The sequence below is a fragment of the Meleagris gallopavo genome, chromosome 5 (assembly GCF_000146605.3).
Source record: "Meleagris gallopavo isolate NT-WF06-2002-E0010 breed Aviagen turkey brand Nicholas breeding stock chromosome 5, Turkey_5.1, whole genome shotgun sequence".
NCBI classification, from domain to species: Eukaryota; Metazoa; Chordata; class Aves; order Galliformes; family Phasianidae; genus Meleagris; species Meleagris gallopavo.
The window spans coordinates 55,674,263-55,695,702 of record NC_015015.2 but is presented as its reverse complement, the minus strand read 5'-3'; the positions used below and the strand labels follow the sequence as shown (position 1 = coordinate 55,695,702).

General features: G+C 46.1%; 2 protein-coding genes across 6 annotated transcripts; one reads left to right on the top strand and one right to left on the bottom strand.

Moving 5' to 3' along the window:
• Nucleotides 1-7,728: 7,728 nt before the first annotated feature.
• On the top strand, nucleotides 7,729-15,070 carry CDKN3 (cyclin dependent kinase inhibitor 3). 5 transcript variants are annotated; one of them, XM_019615988.2, is made up of 8 exons: nucleotides 7,732-7,961; nucleotides 8,139-8,194; nucleotides 9,156-9,200; nucleotides 9,898-10,120; nucleotides 10,986-11,017; nucleotides 11,284-11,387; nucleotides 12,656-12,738; nucleotides 14,324-15,070. In XM_019615988.2, exons 1-8 carry the CDS (start codon nucleotides 7,879-7,881, stop codon nucleotides 14,328-14,330), a joined length of 633 nt encoding a protein of 210 aa, XP_019471533.1. In that variant the 5' UTR covers nucleotides 7,732-7,878; the 3' UTR covers nucleotides 14,331-15,070. The 5 variants fall into 5 exon arrangements, with proteins under 5 accessions (XP_031409598.1, XP_031409597.1, XP_019471533.1 ...); XM_031553736.1 differs by having other exon boundaries at nucleotides 9,156-9,248; XM_031553737.1 differs by lacking the exon at nucleotides 12,656-12,738 and having other exon boundaries at nucleotides 7,731-7,961; nucleotides 9,156-9,248.
• Nucleotides 14,735-21,357, bottom strand: CNIH1 (cornichon family AMPA receptor auxiliary protein 1). The gene is made up of 5 exons (XM_010712132.3): nucleotides 21,314-21,357; nucleotides 21,141-21,237; nucleotides 17,496-17,608; nucleotides 16,270-16,413; nucleotides 14,735-15,581 (listed from the first exon to the last, which is right to left on the bottom strand). The coding sequence occupies exons 1-5, from the start codon at nucleotides 21,355-21,357 to the stop codon at nucleotides 15,554-15,556; spliced, it is 426 nt and encodes a 141-aa protein (XP_010710434.1). The 3' UTR covers nucleotides 14,735-15,553.
• Between the last annotated feature and the right edge of the window lie 83 nt (nucleotides 21,358-21,440).

The window sequence follows — 21,440 nt, the reverse complement described above, 5'->3', positions numbered from 1 at the left end:
AACTAAGGCTGCCCTGAAAGGCTGTGGATGCCCCGTCCATCCCTGGAGGTGTTCAAGGCCAGGTTGGATGGGGCCCTGGGCAGCCTGGGCTGCTCTGAAATGTGGAGGTTGGTGGTCCTGCCTGTGGTGGGGGGTTGGAGCTTCGAGATCCTTGAGGTCCCTTCCAACCCAAGCCATTCTATGATTCTATGAAAACCCTCCTGAGCAGTCAGCTAAATGCTGCTCATTAAGGCTGCTGTCCATGCGTGCAATAAGAGAACCAGCCAAAGTCAACTTCATTCCCTTCTGTGACCACCAGCAGATGCTCCCAAGGAGTCAGCAGTGACAGAGGCCCAGGAAAGAGCTGTCAGTCTTGCAACTTAAAATTGTGGCCAAAATGCAAACCAAAAGAGAAGAGCATGAAATGTGAGAACTATTAGCCTCGACACCTCATACCATTTGGCACATCAGCATGAGTTCTTGTTTCTCAGTTCACGGTAAATACAGGGAGGCTGAACACTTGGGCTTCTCATTACAAACAAAGTCAATTTAATATATTGAATGAATACGAAGTGGATAAATACACATGCACCACACAAGCCTTATACAAGACATCAGTAGAACATTGGTAGCTGCATCATTAATTACATGTCAGAGGTTAAAACAGTAGAGCCTCCTGCAAAAATGCACAATATTTTATGCAGCACAAGGTCCATAATGGATAAAAAATTCATCCCATTTCTGCCCTGGTTAATAGAATGCAAGAACTCCAGGATCTATAAATAAAGTACCAAGGCTGACTTGCTTCTGCTGTACTTAATGGTAAGAAATTGCATAAAAGAGTTGCTCAGGCAGTCAGTGACCTTGAAAAAGAAAAAAAAAGAAAAGAAAAGGGGAAAAGAGTACTTACAGGGAGATGATGCTGTCCTGAGGTGGGCTTCTGAGCAAGGCTATGGCATCAAACAAACAGCAGAGCTGCAATGTTCTCATTTGCATTATGGAAAGTAAAGACGTAGCTTACATGAACTGAGCTGAACATGGACTGGATTATTATTTATTTATATTAATACAGAAAATTAAAAGCAGTCTTATGAGTGTATCACTCAATTCTCTCAGCACTTTCAGATGCATCCTGTCTCATTCCATGGACTTGTGTGGACCAAATTATCACAGAAGCAGTCCCTGAATAGATACTTACCCACTGCTGGTCGTTTTTCTCCTTGATCACCTTCCCTAGGCAGAGAGGCTCAGGAGATCCTGCTGACAGAAGCAAAGAAAGCATCAAGTTCTTTCGTCTCATTGCCTGCTGTCACTGCATCACCCACCCCACTCAGCAAATGGCTCACATGTTCATCATTTGGACTACTACTAATCCAGTAGTAGAAGCTCTACTTGTTGCCCTCGGCGTTCTTTGCAAGTCTCAAATCCAAGTGCCATTGGGCTTTCCTGATACATCTCTACATATCCAGGCAATATTTCTAAATGTCTCCTCTGCAGCCTGTGCCTGCCTCCATCTTCAATGCATGGAAGCTCCATCCTGACTTCCCTGCCCTGCAAACTTATTTTCTCCTGATGTATCTACTTTTCTCACTGCTGCAGGGGTGGACAGGGCTTCTGCTTGAGGGTGATGAACTGCAAGGCTGTGGAGAGTGGGACTGCATTCATCAGTGGCTTTAATGTTCATAAACGAATTATTTTTAATGACATTATCATGGTGGTTTTTTTGCACAGGCTGAGAATCCAAAGTGCTAAAACATTTAGCAATCTATATTGTTACACTGCGCCCATCTCAAGATGTAGAGATTTGATTTTGCTCAAATGCAAACAAGAACATCACAGGATCACAAGCCAGAGTTGAAAGCGTGGACTCTGTAAGACACCACCACTGCCTTACCTGATTATCCTCCTCTGGTGATGGGCTCTGCCAGATTTTGGAATGTCAGCTCCAATCCAGCATCTCCCTCTGAAAACAAGGCAAATGTTAACCTTTGGGCTTGCTGATTATTTTCCCTTTAATTAAAAGTGAAATTGGAACATCCAACCTGGCAATAGCCAGGAGAAAAAGCATTTTAATGTTTTCAGGTGTAAAGTGAAACAAGTGGAAAACAGAGACAACTTTGTGACCTGATAGTGGCCTGTCAGTGTCTACAGGGAAACTACAGGAAAGAAGGGGACAGACTCTTCAGAAAGGTCTGTGGTGACAGAACAAGGGGAAATAGCTTCTAGCTCACAGAAAGTAGATTTAGGTTGGATATAAAGAAAAAGTCTTTTACAGTGAGGGTGGTGAGACACTGGAACAGGATGCCCAGTGATGTGGTGGATGTTCCATCCCTGGAGACTTTCAAGGTGAGGCTGGGTCAGGCCCTGGGCAACCTGATGGAGCTGTGGTGTCCCTGTACATTGCAGGGCAGTTGGACTAGATGGCCTTTAAAGGTCCCTCCCACCTCTGAGAATTCTGATTCTATGGGAAAAGGTCCTCAGTAATGTTACTCATCACTAACATGGAGCGCTGGCCTCTTCCTTTAGTCTTCCCAAACTGTAAAATGCTCCAGAATAAATGGCCAGGAAAGAATTTCTGTCCAGAAAAGCACAATTTTGCTGCCAGCATGAAGAGTTTCTGCATTGCTTGCTCTTGCCCTTCTCTCTTCACAACTTAAGTACACACACATCTCCTCTGCTCTTGACACCTCAGTGTCAAGGAAGAAACATACTTGTGATGTTTTGATGATTTCCTACAGAAATCCCAAATGATTTGGGGAGAGAGTGTACACTGAGATGAGAACTTAGGGAGGAAACAATATCCTTATTATACCACAAGTCGTTCAGACAGAAAATCTTGGAAGAAAAGGTATCATTTATGCAGCTTAGGTGTGACAGCATCGGAGGAAAACACTTCAGTGAAGGTTGGTTTGCTTTGAGAAAACAGGAGGAAGAGCTGACGAGATCTTGTGGAAATTCAAATCAGTCCCTTCATGTTTTGTAAAGAAACAGCTCCATGTCCTCAGGAGTGGTGCACAGCCCAGAATGGTTCAGACGAGTTCAAATGAGGCTCAGCTCTGGCAGAGTGGATAAACAAGAAGGAAGGAGCTTGTCCCATCATCATTTCATTCCAAAACATGTTCGCTGTCACCGCAGTGATGAGTCAGCTCTGAGTTCTGTGGCACTGAAGGCTGTAAACACACAAAGACAGTTTCAACCAACACGAGTAAGGAAAGTGTTCATGCATTCATTTCAGAGAGGATTAATGCAGGTTAAGGAATCACCTGAGAGACACCTGCTTTTATGCATTAGGTTACTGCTCCTGGTGGTGATGGGTTGACGTTTGGAGTCAGAATTCCTAGTGGTTTCCAACCTTAAATGATTCTACAATTCTGCCTTACAGCACTGCAGACATGTGGGGCAATGCAAAACACCTCCCATGCTCACATAAAGTCCTGTCAGAATAAGAAACAGAGTCCATGATTTGGATATCCCATAGCTACACCAAGGTTTGTCACCTCTCCTTCCAGCTCTCACGGGAGCGTTGTGATAAGAGGACATCGCTGGCAGCTTCCTCTCTATGAAAGCTCTAACACAGCAGCAACACTCAGCAAGGCAAACTGTAGCTTATAATGTAACAAATACCCAGCAGCCATGAAGATATCCATTGGAGGATCAGTAACATTCACCATGGTGTTAAATCCTGCTGTGAAATAGGATAAATATAGACCAAATCTGGTGGTAGCCAGAACTGCCTGTGCAAAGCTTTCCTGCCTGCATCCTGTGTTTTGGGGCTGGTAAGGGAACAAAACAACATGTTTCTATGTTCTCATCTCTGTTTCTACTGTTTTTCCCCTCTGTTTTGAAGAAATGTTGTGCAAGAAAGCTGAGTGAGGACACGAGAAGGTGAAATTGAGATTTCAGAGCTTTCAAAGCAATAATTTCAGAGAAAAGCACGTACCATAAAGCTGCAACGTTCTGACATCCTTCATAGTTGTGAAGGAAGGAAGCTGTTTGCCCAGTTTAGCTCATAAACCCTGAGGAAAGAGATTTTACAAGGGAAGCTCTCCCCTCAGCAGGAAAGCAGACAGATTTTGATCTGCCAGCACCTGTATCAATCACATGAGAGCTCATGCCTTGATTCTGCCAGAAGGGATGATTCTGCGTACCTGAGTGGACACCAGCAGGCAAGTTGTTTGTATTTGTGATAAAGAAGGCCTCCTCCTCATTGTGAGAAACACTTATAAAGAATAAAGCAACTTACAAAGCACTTATAAAGAATAAAGCAACTTCAACACGATCACTCATCTCTTGCTAAAATAGAAACCTTCAGTCCTGCAGCATCTAAAGGACTACATTTTCAGAAATACTTATTATATTTTTTTTCTAGTTTTTAAAAAGAAGCCAGAGAATGATTCAGTAAATTTCTAAAGTTAGTCTAATATTCAAATTCTGCTCCTTTTTTTCATTTTTGATTGATCTACCTACAGATGGAGCTGCAATGAGCTTGGATTTTGTTTAAAAAGAGACAGAAAAGAAGGAAAAACATTCCCCAGAGCTTACAGGACAGCAAGCTAGTGTAACCATTATAGTGTCCAAAGGAAGACTACGAAGCTGGGGAAGGATCTGAGGGCAGGGGATGTGAGAGGTGGCTGAGGGCCCTGGGTTTGTTGGGCCCAGAGCAGAGGAGGCTGAGGGGAGCCATCATCTGGCTGCAGCTCCTTGCACAGAACCACAGAATTGCAGAGGTTGGAAGGGACTTCAGGAGATCACCAAGTCCAATCCCCTTGCTAAAGCAGGTACCCTACGCTAGGTCACATAGGTAGGCGTCCAGATCTCAAGTATCTCCACAGATAGAGACTCCACAGCCTCTCTGGGCAGCCTGCTCCAGTGTTCCATCACCCTCACTGCGAAAAAGTTCTTCTGCACGGTGGTATGGAACTTCGTATGCTCAAATTTTAGGCCATTACTCCTTGTCCTATCACTATGCACCACTAAGAAGAGCCTGGCACCATCCATTTGCCTCCCACCTCCCTTTTGATATTCATAAACATTAATCAGATTCCCCCTCAGTCTTCTTTTCCCCAAGCTGAACAGTTCCAGGTTTCTCAGCCTTTCCTCATAAGAGAGATGCTCCAGAACCTTTATCATCTTTTTGGCCCTCTGCTGGGCTCCTTCTAGGAGATCCCTGTCTTTTTTCAACTGAGAAGCCCAAAACTGGACACAGTGTTCTAAATGTGGCCTCAGTAGGGCAGAGTAGAGGGGGAGGATCACCTCCCTACACCTGCTGGCCACGCTCTTTTTAATGCACCCCAGGGTCCCACTGGACTTCTTGGCTAATAAAGCACACTGCTGGCTCATGGCCAACCTGTCGTCCACCAGGGCCCCCAAGTTCTTCTCCACAGAGCTCAGCTTCAGCAGCTCAGCCCCTAACCTGTACTGATACATGTGGTTATTCCTCTCCAAGTGCAAGACTCTACACTTGCTCTAATTGAAGCCCAACTCTCTTACAGCAGCCTTCACCTTCTCATGGCAGCCTGCAGCTCCTCACAGGGAGCAAAGGGACAGTGCTGAGCTCTGCTCTTTAGGGAACAGTCTGGAGCTGCACCAGATGAGGGTCAGGGAAAGGTTCTCTCTCTGGATCTCCTGCCTCTCTCCTCCCACTGCACTTCTGCAACACGAAGGACTTGCCAGATAAAAGTCAGCTTTGATCCACAGTCCACGCAGGGCAAAATTAGGACAAGCAGAAAACTATATCTGACATAATTTGATCACCAGTGGGTTGATGAACCTCATCTTCACAGAGAGGAGCTCGTTTCCATTAGACCTGAATGCCTCCTGCAATAGCTTAATGACTTCTTTAATTGCTGTTGTTAATATGTGAAGAAGAGGAGCGCAGAGGATAGAGCAAGATAAATTTATTTCAGGTTTATAAAAATGCCCACACCCTGTCATGCCACATTTCAGTTCTGCCAGGAAAGCAAGAAATTGTAATGTTGTACAATCAGAATTAATTACACTCAAGGAGAGCAATGTGTCATTTTCTACCAGAAACGTAAAGCTTTGTGACATTTGTACCTAAAAAGCAGAAACATTCACCAAACGCTCAGCTATCTGCCCATACTGGTCACCAGCACTGCACTGGCAATGCATCCCTGGGTGCCATCCCCCTGCACAGAAACTGACTTCAGGTGACCATTATGAACATGAAAATCATCCAGTTTTTTTGAGATAGGAAATTTTCACTACAATAGAAACCTTCCTGCTACAGAACAGAGTTGGGCTCCTTAGGTTTTGGCAAATAATTTATTATTTTTTTTCTACTACAGGAGGAAAAAGTCTGCTGCAGGGAAAAGACCCCTGACAGCAGTTAGAGCATCTGAACCCATATCCTCAGGTGTGGCCACAGCTGGGAGGAAAACTGCATCAGGCAAAGAGCCTTAAGGCAATCACAGCACAAAGCAACACAGCTGAGGAGAAGGGCACTTGCACACACTGCCTAGGACAGTGCTGAGAATGTGGTCAATGTCACACACACGGGTGAATTTGGTTTGAGAGCTTGTAATTAACTTCTAACTCTTTATGACTTTTGTGGGGAGGAGAAGCCTGAAACTTCTTTAAATTGTAACATGAGAGAAAAGGTTAATATCCACTGCTGCAGAATCGTAAGGTTGATGTCACTGGAAGGATTTATGACTGCTACCTGCAGAATGCTAATTCCCTGGGACAGCTCAGTTTCTCTGTGCAGTTCCAGTTCTGAGCCATCAACGGGGCTCTGGGACCAAACCAAGCAATGAAAGCAACTCAGGAATGGACTATCCACACCCAACCAGTCTAGGGCAGAGAAATGTGGTTAGGGATGTGGTTAAATACAGGAACGTACATGTCTATCATGTTTCTGACCACCAACCTCTACAATCGCTGGGAAATGGTCAGGGGGAAGTTGTTTGCTGTGAGAGTGGTGAGGTGCTGGAACAGCTGCCCAGAGAGGCTGTGGATGCCCCGTCCATCCCTGGAGGTGGTCAAGGCCAGGTTGGATGGGACCCTGGGCAGCCTGGCTGGTATGAAATGTGGAGGTTGGTGGCCCTGCCTGTGGCAGGCCTAGCCAGAGCCAAGAGTGAACCAGGCAGATAGCATCAAGGTGCTCACCAAGTGGCTGCCTACAGCACACCTCACGTCACTGAGAGCAACCACGGGACCCATTTCACTGGTGCAACGCTGGGCAGCAGAAAACAACATTGAGCCTGGTTTAGATTCCACCTGCCATATAACCCAATGGAGGCAGGCCTTATTGAACGCTAGAATAGTATTCTAAAGCCTGTTCCAGCACTGTCATCCTGACTGTAGAGAAGTTCTTCCACACGTTAGTAAAGAACTCCCTATGTTTTAAATGCAAGTTTTAGGCCATCTACAACTATTTTTCTTTGCTGATGGCCCTTTCCTGGAGGCATTCAAGGCCAGGCTGGATGTGGCTCTGGGCAGCCTGGGCTGCTGGCTGGTGACCTGCACATAGCAGGGGTTGGAACTGGATGAGCGTTGTGCTCCTTTGCAACCCAGGCCATTCTAGGATTCTACGACAGAAAATTCCAGAAAGTGAAGCCAGCGAGTTTTTTTTTAGATGCTAAATTCACGCGACGTCGCCGCCAGCCAATCAACGCGCTTCTCCTCCTCTGGTCGCCAATCAGAGCGCTCTTCCTCGAGAAGGCCCCGCAATGGCTCTCAATTGGACGACGAGAGAGAAGGGCTCGACCAATGAGATGCGGCGGGTGGGCGGGCTGAATTCAAACGGACGGCGGGAGGGGAGCGGCGCCATCTTGGGGCCGCAACCGGTATCTTCGGCCCCTCAACCTCGGCCCTAAGCGAGGGGTAGGGCAGCGCTCTGGTGGGTTCCTCGCTCTTTTCCATCCGCAGCCGTGAACCATGCACGGAGCCAGCTTTGACTCGTCAGACGAAGAGGCCGCTGAGGAGGAAGGAGAGGAGCCGGCGCCGCTGCCGCTGTCCTGGTAAGGAGCGGGGCGGGCGCTGTGGGTTCTTATGGGGGCCCTGTGGGGAGCGTGCTTGGGATGTGCTGTTCCCTCAGTGTTGTACAGCATCTCTCTTTAAGTGACCAGCGTAGTGCTGGTTTTCTTTTCTTTTTTATATTTTTCCGATTACTTAACGTGCGGTTTATCTCCTGACAGGCTTCCTCTGCCTCCTGCCTACTCCTCTGCGTTCCTGGCTGTGTGTTCCCTGCCAGGTAAGCAGCGCTGCTGAAGTCTGTGGGTGTGTTTGAGCTGACGAGAAGAAATATCTCGTAGCCCTAAATTCAGTTTTCTGTTATTTGGCGGAGTGTCTTCCAAGTAGTATCCTTCCAATACTTGTAGGGAGCATGCAGACAGGAGGGGAACGGCTGTTTGTGAGGGTGGATAGTGATAGGAGAACGGGGAATGGCTTTAAGCTGAGACAGGGGAGGATTAGGTTGGATATTAGGAGGAAGTTTTTCAGCCAGAGGGTGGTGAGGCACTGGAACAGGTTGCCCAAGGAGGCTGTGGATGCCCCATCCCTGCAGGCATTCAAGGCCAGGCTGGATGTGGCTCTGGGCAGCCTGGGCTGCTGGTTGGCGACCTGCACATAGCAGGGGGTTGGAACTGGGTGAGCATTGTGCTCCTTTGCAACCCAGGCCATTCTAGGATTCTGTGATTTAAGATACCTTGAACTAGGTGGTGCCTGTACTGATGAGAATCCCACAAAAACTTGAACACCTGCTAACATGTACACCAGAAATAGCTGCATTTTCATGTTAAGCTACATGATTTGCTCCTGTAATAGCTGTTCAACCTTTGAATGCTGAACTCCAGTGGCAGACCTGCCAACAGAGCTCTTGTATAGTATTCTGCTCTCATGTTTTCAGGATATGCTTCAGGAAGTGCATGGTCCTGGCATCAAATGCACTCTGATTTATAATACCCCAAACTTTTCATCTGTAAGGTGTATAACAGCTTAAAACCCTGAGTGACATTTAAAATCCTGTTCCATGACAGTTTAAACACCATTATTTGCTTAATACTGCATTCTGCACTAGCAATCTATTTGCAGAACAAAGAACTGTTATGGGGAAGTGGCTTTGGTGCTGAGGGGAGGTTGTCTGCTTTGCTCTTCTGTTGTAGCAGGCATTTATGAAATGTGAGGTCATAATCAGCATTCATCATTTGTTTTAGGTTGCAGGTTTAAGGACATTAGAAGGAATCTTCAGAAAGATATCGGTGAGTCTTCTGATCAGTGCGTGAGTGCCTCTCATTGTCATGGAATGGGTAAGAACAATGTGCGTGTAAAATGAAAGCAGAAGATACTCTTAAAGGCTTCCTTTGACTTAACCTACAGTCTGATGGAGTTGCTCTTCATCTAACCTGGGCAGGATATTTTCAGGCTGGAGCAATACAAGTGTCTTTGTATTTCTCCCAGTAACTTGAGTTCTATGAAGTCCCACACCATGTACAGGCCAAGAGCATCTTGAAAACAGTTAGGACTGAGATGAGTTACAGACCTGTTATCTCCCCTTCTCAGTGAAAACTGTGAAGAGGATAGAAAAGATGAAATATAAAAATATCTGTGCTTGGTATTCAGCTGTAAAGGCTAAAAAAGGTAGACAGTTGGACAGTTATAGCTGGAGATGGGGTAGAGTCATGCTTAAGTCAGCAGTAGTTGGTAGGACTGTTTTCAGTGCTGACCTTACTTTGGGTGAGCCTTGTCTACAGGCCGACTCTGAACTGAGAATTCCTCCTGCAGGTTATCTGAAGACAAATGTAGGCAAGACTCAACAGAAATAAATGCTGCTCAAAGCCAAATTGCTGACTTCTATTGTCTTAACTTCAAAGGCTAAAGAGGGAATTGGTACCAAGTAGCTAATCTGTTCATGCTTAAGCTTGATAGGCTTTGTTTGTTTGCTTAATCTGTTGGCAGATGAACTAAAGAACTGTGGGACACGGGATGTGTTCGTGCTTTGTACCAAAGGAGAGCTCTTAAAATACCGAGTACCAAACCTTATAGATGCCTACCAAGAGTGTGGGATCTGTGTGCACCACTATCCTATTCCAGATGGAGATGCACCTGACATCACCACCTGCTGCACAATTCTGGAAGAGCTCAGAAGCTGCTTGGAAAGCAACAGGAAGACAATCATCCAGTAAGTTGTGATTCCTTCACCGAGTGTTCCTGCATGACCACCTGAAATGGAACCCTGGCAAATGACAGTCACTTTCTTTAGGGTTAGCTCAAGCTGTGAAAAGCTTCTTTTGCCTCTTGTACCCCTTTGGAGCTGACTTGGCCTTTCCGAGATCTGTTTCTCCCTCTTTCCCTGTCCTGCAAATGCTTCAAAATGTGTGCTGACTGGTACCATGCTGCTCCTTGTGGCTAGGCTGGTTGGAAATCAGGTATATAGGAGGAGTTGTAAGTTAATGCAGGCACTGTCATAGGGTAACGTACTCCAGGCTGTTTACCAGAGGCTCATTGAGTTCTAGCAGTTCCAAATTCATTTTAAATTGAGTAAGACTGATTGAATATTGTATCTTTAGGCATTTGTAGTTGAGCTCAGGGTAGAGAAAATGAGCTTTCCCAGATCCATGTTCCCTGAGAGATCCTGCTGACAGCTTCCTGCACAGACAGCCACTGACGTTCTTGGACTTCTTAGTGTTGCCTGCTGTTACCATTAACTCACAGCTGTTATCAAAACCTTAACCTGGAGTAGGATTTTAAGGAAATGGAGATCTCTTCATACCTTTTGTTGACCTCTCGTTCCTTTGGGGCTATTACTGTGAATGAAGAGGAACTTTAAAACAGCAGATTCACTAAAATGACAGTAAAAAAGGAAGGTCTGGAGAATAAATAGAGGATGCTCAGTATTTCTAGAAGTAATTACAAGGCCTTCTTGTACTACTGCTGCTCTTGAATATATTGAGGCAAGAGCTGTATCTTACACTTGCATATGGAGGGGCAGTGAGTGTTGCAGTGTACCACAGCTTGCTATAACCAAACATTCTCTTCTCTTGCAGCTGTTACGGTGGCCTCGGACGCTCCTGTCTCAGTAAGCAGCTCTCAGTGCCTGATTAACTAACCTGATTTAGACCTTTGTTCCCATGAGACACCACTGCCTAAAGGTGCAGCAGTCAGATGGGACAAAGGCCATCCAACTGTACTTGGTAAAAGGTCCAGCAGATCTGTTATCTCTGATATGGTGGGGTTGGCTTTTCCTAGAGTGGTTTTCACAGAATAGACCTGTTACTGTGCCAAAGCAGTGCTGTGCAGAGCAAGAGGTGCTCAGCACAATATATGCTTACCTTTCCTTTTCAGTAGCTGCATGCCTCCTGCTTCAGCTTTCGGATGCAGTGACACCTCAGCAAGCAATAGACAGCCTCAGAGAATTAAGAGGATCTAGGGCGATACAGACAATCAAGGTAATGGGCCTGCAACAGGTGACACATGGGTTGAAACAAGTGAAGAGTCTGGACAGTCCTTCCCTCCACTTCACAAAGGGATCCCTCCATCTCTTGGAGGTGTTTCATATCTGCTGCCTCCTCTGCTTTCCTGAGTTTGAGCTGCTTCTGGCGTTTTTCTTTCCTCCTGTTGCCAGCCTGGTCTGTCTATACTGAATTCAGCACATGTCCTGCTTGTCTGCTTAATCTCTTGCTTTCTCATCCTTATTCCTGCTCATAACTCACTAAGCTGTTGTCCTTCTTTCTGTTGTTCTCATTCTCTTCTGCTTAATTTTTCTGCCTCTTTCTTAAATCTTTCTAACTCAGCCTAACTGTAGCTGCCACATGAATGCACTAGCAGTCTTCTTTCAAGAAGTACCCTTAACTTTATTTTCAAACCCTACATGGAGGGTCTTAAGCTTCTTAACAGTTGGGTTTCTATCCTTCTTGCTTTGGTGGGGATTTGGCTACTCTTGGGTCAGCAGAAGTTCATACAAAAGTTATGCTCTTATAATAGATCTGTGTACTGACAAGAGAAGTTGACATTGAATCAGTTTACAAGGCAGTAGCTTCCAAGAAAAGAGGAGTTACCTGAAGCCTGTCTCCTCGCCAGCTCTAAGCCTCTATGGAACCCAAATTTAATTTGAGCTAGTTATTGAAAATCAGTTTTCCATAAACCAAGAGGACAGATGAGGGAGCAGCTTGCATCCTTGGTTGAAGGAGGTTGGGGGTGGGGGTAGGAAATATGAACAAATGTTATCATTTGAAGCCTTCACTTGGGTTGGTCTTTCCTTTAGCCTCTGATCATTAAATCTCATATTGAACACTTGTATATTAGTGCTCCAAATGATGTATGGGTTGACATGACAGCTCTTAGCACAAACTGTTGGGTCTTATTATGCTGAATGGGGATTATTTGGCATCATGGACTCTTTGTGGAGGGAGCAGAGCTTCTTGGTTGGCCCAAATAAAGCAGCTTTGATTTCTAACGTGGAACTCCCACCTTCCTAGACTTACCTTAAGCTCACATGTGCCCTTTCTGGCAAGCATAGGACCTGAGCTAAGATCCATCTCATTTGTCCAATGGTTTAAAAAAATTCCAGAGGATTTGGAATAAGCACAAGAAGAAAAACTAAATAGAGTTGGAGGGTGCTGTTTGAATTCTGGGGAATCAGACAGCTTTTTAAGACAGGTTGTACCTGTTCCAGAAGTACACAGCGCTCATTACAAATGTGATTGTGCTTTTTCAGCAATACAATTATATCCATGACTTCCGAGAGAATGTAGCTGCACAGCTGGAAGCTCAGGCTACAGTACAAAGATCGGTGTCACGGTGAGCTTGTGCTGGAGTGGCTTTGTCTACGTGGCTGTGGCAGACACCTGGACAAGGCAGCTCATCCCAACCTCAATAACTGCTTGTTGCTGCTGCCTCAGTGACTGCTGCTCACTTTCAGATGTGTGTGTAAAATGTTGGGGCTGGGAGCAGAAATCTTGATGGACATAGAGCATCTTCATCTTTTTAGCAATCATTAGTACTCACTGCCTTAAAAATGCACTGAACTGTTTCATGTTCGTTACTGGTGTGGTGGTGCCCTGAATGCCTACCAGGCTTCTCAACACAAGGACAACTTGAACAGAATCACAGAATGGCCAGGGTTGGAAGGGACCTCAAGGATCACGAAGCTCCAACTCCCCACCACAGGCAGGGCCACCAACCTCCACATTTCACAGCAGCCCAGGCTGCCCAGTTCCCCATCCAACCTGGCCTTGAACACCTCCAGGGATGGACGGGGCATCCACAGCCTCTCTGGGCAGCTGTTCCAGCACCTCACCACTCTCACAGCAAACAACTTCCCCCTCACATCCAAACGTAGACTATCTCATGTTTATCATCTCTTGGCACTGTGCTGCACTGGCGTGCTGGCCTCTCCATGTTGGCATTCCGGTGTGCTTACTGCATGGAAGCAGAGCTGGGCTATCAAAGCTACAACTGAATTTCATTTGTGTTTTGTCTCTGTTTCTATGTAACATGAGAACTGGGACAAGTGTTGGACATGCAGGGAAGGTATGGGTGGAAACAAAGCAATCTGTAACCCTATCGCAGCTAAGTACGGACATGGAATGCCAATAGGCTGCCTTCTACTTCAGTGTGTTGGGAAAGGAGAAGAGACAAATGTACTTCCTGGCTACAGCCTTGTTTGTAAAATGTAGCTATATATAATAGATATATAGCTACCTATAATTCCTCAGTTCTGGCATACTTACCTACAGCAGCAGGACAGACTCGAGCCAAGCATTTTGTTCCTGGGGGCAGCTGGAAGCTGAAGTTCACAGTAGAACCCCCCCTAGGAAGTTACTCTCCTGCTTTCACTTTTGGATTCCCACATGTAAAGCTTCACTGTTTTATTTATTGAGGAATATTTTACTTCTGTGCAGCTGAGCGCACAGAATTACGGCTCTGCTCTCTCACAGCCCTGAGTTTCAAATGGCAGTAAAGTGAAGCAGGAAAACAAAGATGGTCCATTAGGAACCATTGCATGGATTTCCAAAGAAACTTTCAGCACTGTTTAGCAATTGTTTAGCAGAGTTACAGCTTAAGGAAGAGAATTCTTTTGTCAAACACAGAAGTGGTGGAGCACAGCTTGGAACAGTTTGGGGTAGGTTGGAATAGGAATTTGGAGGCACCACATGAAATTAAGCAGAATTTTTCAGCACATTATCATCTTTCCCTCCCATACACACACACTCATCCTGTGAGGCACAGCTCACTGCCTCTGGGCACCTTTCATTCTAGGCTACAGAAGTACTCAAAAAGTAACCAAATTAATGGGAGACATTCAATGGCTGTTGAAGATGCCAAGTCCCCAGTGCAGGAGATCTGTAACACTGGTTTCTACCTATTTTTTTCCACTGTACAGCACATGAATATTGGACTACAGATTTCTGCAGCCACCTGTGCGATGTGCTATGAGATCTAGCACCTGAGAGACTCAAAGGGAACAAATAAACTACTTATACAAAAACGTGTTGCTGGAACTGGAAAATTACTTCATTTTCCTCAACAGGTAAATGGAAAAGATTCTCAATTATCACATCGAAGCTGTTCACAACGACCATTTACAATGCACTGTTACCAGTTTATGTGAAACATCTCTCCCAGCCCCAACCACTATTTATCTGCAGAGCCACAACAACACAAAAGTAGGGAATCGGAGCTTCCCTTTTCAGACACAACTTGATTCTGTATTCTGTTTATAAAAGGTAATGCAACGATCCCATCAGAAAACAGATGAATTTAAAGACAAAATGAGGCACCAAGTAAAAATAAGCATTTCTGAATTTGAGACTTTATTTATTGCACTAAGGAACAGCAGGGCAGTTTCACAATCTCTTCTTTGAAAAGCTCTGTAGTATTACTCTCAAGCTCAGGAGTATTTTCACCATTGGAATTGATAAACGTGGATTTATCCATTTGTGAGTAAGTTTGCTAATGGTGTCTGTGCACAGACTGTAAACAAATCATTAAATTCACTCCTTTGTGGACAATGCAGTGTTTCCTATCACGATGACACACGCCTGTGATTACAGCAAGGCTAGCATTTGGTGAAAATACAGAACCATGCACTTACAGGGGAAGATTACCCAGATAGGAAAAGAAAAAAAAAGAACAGAAGTGCTGTTTCTGCAGTTGTGTCCCTGAATTCATCTCTTAAGACTGACATCACCTACAGGTAGAGCATGGCATGCCCAGTCCCCCCAGCCCGTGGCAGTACAGCTGATGGCAGTCAGAGGGAAACAAGGCTGAAGCCCGGCCCAAAGGAACTGCTGTGCTATGGCTGCTCAGTTACAAACACCTACTCGAGGACTACGGCTGTTCCTTATGGAGTGCAAAGTCAAAACCCAGTAATCTTTATACTAATGTACACGTAATTCCATAATTTCAGTGTCCCGGTAAAATATAAGAAAACAGTCTTTCCACAAGTATAAAATGTGGAAATATTTTAAAAATAGGGGAGTCATTGTTTTGTAAAGCAAATGCGATCATCGGGTTCCGTATTTAATCTTGGTACGACGTCGTCGCTGTAAATAATCCATGGTTTGTGGCTTTTGCATGCACTTAAATGGAACAAAGCTTGCCAAATGTCTTCTTAAGAGCTCACCAGAACGTAAATCATGCTGAAAAATAAGAAGAGAAATAACGTTCAGATGTGTAATTTTCATAAATGTTACACGTTTCATTATGAGGTCTTAAAGGGACAAATCCGTGAGAGGCACGTGGACTGCGACTGGAGCTGTCACACAAACATCAGAGGGGCACTACGAAGGATGATGAGAACTGATGCAACAAGCAGATGAAGCAGCACCGTACAGGGAGCCCTGTAGCACCCCTAACCCATGTCAGCACTCAGCAGCTGTGTCACATTGCCCAAACACCCATCAGCTTTTGGCTTGGAAGCAGGACAAGGCACGAGGGAGTTGTGATGGCTTTTGTGGGTCCCATCCCTTTTCACTCTGCCACCTTAAACTCAAAGAAAAATCAGTTCTAATACCTACACAACTGAGAAGTACTGCTGTTCCCATTTCTTAATGAACATACAGGTCTGGGTGGAGAGGGTGGCATTCAGTTGTGCTTAACAGAAGAGAGGCGTGGAGCTCTCCAGTCATTCTAATGCACAGATTCAAATGAGTAATTCCAACCAAATTAAGACCTGTGTTTTAAAATGGAATCTAAGGCATTGTGTGAATTACTTCCTCAGGAAAGTTGGTGTTTTTTACATTCCTGAGTTCAAAACTTCTCTTGGCACTGCGCCCAGCCTAAAAGAGCAGACTAAAGATTAGACAGAGGACAGAGGAACAAACTTACCCATATAAGTAGTAAAAAAATGATAGAAGGTAGTATGCTAATTTGCACCATCCTTCCTTCTGGCAATAGGCTAAAATGTCTGCATTCATGATGGTTGTAGGATCATACAGACCAGGGCCGCTCATCACAGGTCTACTCATGTACCTGGAAGCGACACACAATCAGTTTTGGGGCACCAGCAATGGCAAACACGGGTTTGTGCCCCCCGCCCACCAAGCAGCACAGCACTGCAGTGAGGAGCCACAGCCCACAGCTCCTCACAGGAGACTGCAAAGTGCAGGAGGCCCCATGCTAACCGTGGGTGGGCACCAAAGAGTTTCTAACACAGAGTCCCAGGAGCTGCCCCCAGCCTTAAAGCAGGCCAAGCTCTGGCACAGCAGCTGGAAATAGGATATTTGTTTATAAATGAAAAACTGTATTCTGCCAGTTTTACGTGAGATTCCTTATAAAGGGTTGGAAAAGGTGGAGAAGGGGTCACTGCAGCACCCTACGTAGCCTGCAGCCTTCAATCATTACTAAAATGCTGGGTACCACAGCGGAGCAGCGCTCACACAGGTCAATGCAGAACGATCCCACAGCCGTGGCTTCATGCGGGCTGCTGGCAAGCAGCCACCCTACCTCCAACCAGGAGTAGCACAGCTACATCCACACGGGGAAAACTGTTCTGTTGGGTTCCGTTTCAACCTCCTGCAGCTCCCTGCACAGATTCTATCATAGAATCACAGAACGGTCAGGAGTGGAGGGATCATGAAGCTCCAACCCTGCCAAATCCAGGGCCACCAACCTCCACATTTCAGAGCAGCCCAGGCTGCCCAGGGCCCCATCCAACCTGGCCTTGAACACCTCCAGGGATGGACGGGGCATCCACAGCCTCTCTGGGCAGCTGTTCCAGCACCTCACCACTCTCACAGCAAAGAACTAGCAGCAAAAGGAAGCAGGGCTGCCACTCCTACCAGCAGCCCACGCCATCAGTATGCAGCTTCAGTGCACCTCTGACACATCAGCTGCCACTGCTGCCCAATACGGGGTTCTTGCACGGCACAAGGGAATACAGACAAGGAGAGGAAGCAAAGCGATGCTTTTTATTTGATAGCCTGGATGTCAGCTTTCTCACTGCCACCTCAGGAAGCATCCTTACTTGCTGCAGACACAGAACACTTAACAGGAAGCACTGCAATGAGTTACAATTAACGTGAGTACACAGATCCCAGACTCGTCAATATTACCTCCAAATATGATAAGCCAACAAAGGCATATTGAGACCCAGTGTAAGCCACTCTGCTGCACAGAGAAACATAACACAGAAGAATGCATGGATGAGGTACTCTGGAAGTACAAGCTGGAAAAGAAAAAATACGAGTTAGAAGTTTGGATAACTCAAAGCAAAACTTGCATTGTTTCATCTATTTTGGAGGTAAGCCTTTGTTTAAGAATTCTTTTAAGGAACACTAACAAGACTGCAGCAAGTGAAAAGAGCAACTAGCAGGACGTGCCTTGCTGTTTTCACATGATATTCATCAACTGAGAAGAAAACTTCATAAAAAAATGCTCAGAAGAAGAGATCTCTATTGCTTCTGTTAGCTTAAGCACACTGTGAACAGACCCACGTTTTATACGTGGCCTCCATAACAGAAGAGACAGAGATATTTCTGCTCATGTAACAGAGAAACATCACCAAGAAACACGTGCTATGAAACTGTTTGGAGGCAAAAAGATGTTTTGTGTTTTCATACATGAATATCGAAACAAAGCTGTCAGATAGATGTAATTTTCAGCTTCCAACTGGATGGGATCTCCGAGGCCAAGCTCTGCCCACCAGGTAAGCACACAGCCAGCTTTGGCCTCCTCCACCCGCACCTGGCGTGCATGCTTGGCAGCATCATGCTTTCCAGCAGGAGCCCACAGAGCTAACTATCATTACTATGACACGACAGAAGCATGAAATGCCAGCTAGGGTTAGTGTTGTTAGTAGGAGTAGTATGGAGGGCTACGTGGAGTAAATGCATGCAAAGAGCCAGCAAAACCTTGCACCCACCATGAGACCAAGGCACCCCAAAGTGGTATCGATTCCTCTTTTATTACACCATTCAGAAAGAAGCAAATCTTCCCAACTAAGGAGCACTAACGCAGCTCCTCGTGAGAAATACTGCATTTCTAGCTCAGATTTCAGCTACGTGTGCCTGCACTCACACACACAACACATCCTGCTCTTCTTCCTTTGCGTGTAGGACTGCATCAGTGCCACAGTGTTCTGTAATTCTTGTCTGAAAGCCCCAAACCACCTCCCTCAGAATCTCAAACCTCCCAAGAAACATCCTCACCGCCTGCTCTGCTGCTACGTTCTGCTTCCTGAAGTGGCAATTACCAAACAAAGTGAAAGCATCAACAAAACCAAGCTGTCGTAACTGAAAGGTCTCAGCAACATATCTGTGTCCAGCCTCTTCTGGGTATACTTACCAGCTACAACTTGGCATCTATAGCAAAACAACAACAAATCCAGTGCTGCTCTGTGCTTAGCAGCCTATTTACCAGCTCTGAAATCTGTAGTTTGTTTCACGACACGTTTCAGAACGTATTTCTTTACCTTCTCTATTAGATCCTACTCCCACACCAGGACACCTCTCTTGCAATGCTCAACTACCCTCCCCAGTTGCTTTTGCCACCATTTAGCAGAGCCCTTCAAGAGCCCAGCTCTTCACTTCCAGTTGCTAACCTCCTTCCACAACAAATCCCAAGTTAGTTGCTATTTCCAACGAAGTCATCATATAAACAACCACCTCATGCATGTGGGTTAGCAGAAAGTTAATATTTGCTTTAAACATGCGCACTGTAATACTTTAAAAGGTTGCAATAATGACACAATGCATCAATGCAATGAGAATTTGCCTTCCTCCACACTGCAGCAGGCCCAGCAAGGGAAACTGTTAGATGCATGGCTATCCAGGCAGCAGTGCTCTGCCTATGGCCTCCTGCTCTTCTCTTGCTGACCATTTACATCCCACACATCTGACACGCACTTTCCCCCCAGCTACTATAAAATACATTTCCCTCTGCATAATTTACCTGGCTCTTCAAAACACAGCGAGTTACAGTGCAGGACTCACTTCTGCACTGCCCCAAACCAAGCTTAAATAAAAAGCCATGAGACACGGGGACAAAAGCACCTGCTTTACCAAACCCTGTGCTCTTGAACAAGCTGCCCTTGTGCTCCTGGTTACAGATGCAAGCAAATAGTTTGCCTCCAGTGCTTCTCACAAAGCAGGGAGTATCAGAGCTGCATCTCTGATTGTGGAACACCAAACAAAAAACTGAGGATAACATGTATTGTGTTACGGCCACCTCAGTCACAGAGTCACAGAATGGCCAGGGTTGGGAGAGACCTCAAGGATCACGAAGCTCCAACCCCCCACCACAGGCAGGGCCACCAACCTCCACATCTCACAGCAGCCCAGGCTGCCCAGGGCCCCATCCAACCTGGCCTTGAACACCTCCAGGGATGGACGGGGCATCCACAGCCTCTCTGGGCAGCTGTTCCAGCACCTCACCACTCTCACAGCAAACAACTTCCCCCTCACATCCAACTGAAATCTGCCCTCCCTCAACTTCAAACCATTTCCCCTTGTCCTGCTGTTATCTCCCCTTTCCAAGAGTTGATTCCCCTCCTGTCTGTAGGCTCCCTTTAGGTACTGAAGGCTGCACTGAGGTCACCCCGCAGCTTCTCTTCTCCAGGCTGAACAAGCCCAGCTCCCTCAGCCTGTCTTTGTAGGGGAGGTGCTGCAGCCCCCTGATCATCTTTGTGGTTCTTCTCTGGACCCTTTCCAACAGCTCCCTGTCTTTCCTGTACTGGGGGCTCCAGACCTGCACACAGCACTGCAGATGGGGCCTCACAAGGGCACAGTAGAGGGGGACAATCACCTCCCTGTCCCTGCTGGCCACCCCTCTTCTGATGGAGCCCAGGATACCATTTGCTTTTCAAGCTACAAGAGCACACTGCTGGCTCAAGTTAAGCCTTTTATCCATCAGGATCCCCAGGTCCTTCTCTGCAGGGCTGCTCTCAAGGACTTCTTCCAGTCTGTATGGATGCCTGGGATTCCCCCGGCCCAAGTGCAAAACCTTGCACTTTGCTGTGTTGAACCTCATTAGGTTAAACAGGCCCACCTTTCAAGTCACTCAAGCAGAAGTGGAATTTCCTCACTCAGTGCTTGAAAAGAACTCATCTCTAATAACCTCAGAGTTTAAACAATGGCAAGGTTTATTTCAACCTGAGGTTACTACAGCAACCCCCATGGCAGGGGTTACATCTGGATGATCTGTAAGGTTCCCTCCAACTTAAGTCATCCTCTGCTTCTAACCCGCAGGACACACAAAACGGGCATGTAACAGTTTTCCTCACTTCACAATGAAGCTAAAGCAAGCAAAATTGTTGGGCACAAAATACGGGAATCCACAAAGCTGTGAGAAACCCAACAGAACAAAAACCAAGCGGATGAGCAGGCAGACAGAATGAAACATCTCAGGTATAACGGATGTTCCTAACGAAATGAAAGCGGCATTAAAAATGAATCTGAGAAGCAGTACACACCTTTAATGCAATTTTGACTCTTTTAATCTTTTTGACCCTTTCAACTGTCTTTGTGCCGAAAACGTAGAAAGCAGATTGAAAGAGTGTTAGTGGGACAGCTGACAAGATCACCACAGATCAACAACAGTCAGAACACTCAACTTGAAAGCACAGAAGAATCAGAATTTCCCCTACAGTTCCACCAGGCTGCTCAGCACAGATGCAACTGCCGCTCTGTTCTAACAAGGTAACAGCAAACACAAGCACTTCACATGGACACAGCAAGCAAAATCTTTAGTGGGCAACTTACGGGATTGAGCGTGTTGCATTGGTCGATGGGATTCTTGTAATCTGTCTTCAACTCATCAAACGCTATAATCTGGAACAGAATTGGAACAGCTGTAATTCTTCAGCCCGGAAGCAGAAAGATGTTTGATGAGCCAAAAGCAACGCACGGGCACAGGGCCGGACTGCCAGCGCTACTTCCCAATAGCGTCTAAAGCACCAAGGGCTCCCACTCCCTCCATCCCACCCCGTCCCTCCCATCCCCTGCATTCCCTCCCGGCCTGGCACAGCTCCCCCAGGCCGCGCAGTGGAGCGGCTCCAATCC

What these genes read in the sequence shown, in the direction of transcription:
- CDKN3 (XM_031553736.1), top strand. Translation starts at nt 7,879, where the DNA reads ATGCACGGAGCCAGCTTTGACTCGTCAGACGAAGAGGCCGCTGAGGAG. An exon ending in CTCTCATTGTCATGGAATGG is followed by an intron (nt 9,249 to 9,897) that starts GTAAGAACAATG and finishes ATCTGTTGGCAG; the next exon opens with ATGAACTAAAGAACTGTGGG. An exon ending in GGGCGATACAGACAATCAAG is followed by an intron (nt 11,388 to 12,655) that starts GTAATGGGCCTG and finishes GTGCTTTTTCAG; the next exon opens with CAATACAATTATATCCATGA.
- CNIH1 (XM_010712132.3), bottom strand. Translation starts at nt 21,357, where the DNA reads ATGGAGGGAGTGGGAGCCCTTGGTGCTTTAGACGCTATTGGGAA. An exon ending in AATGCAACACGCTCAATCCC is followed by an intron (nt 17,609 to 21,140) that starts GTAAGTTGCCCA and finishes TTTCTTTTCCAG; the next exon opens with CTTGTACTTCCAGAGTACCT. An exon ending in TTTTTTTACTACTTATATGG is followed by an intron (nt 15,582 to 16,269) that starts GTAAGTTTGTTC and finishes CTTATTTTTCAG; the next exon opens with CATGATTTACGTTCTGGTGA.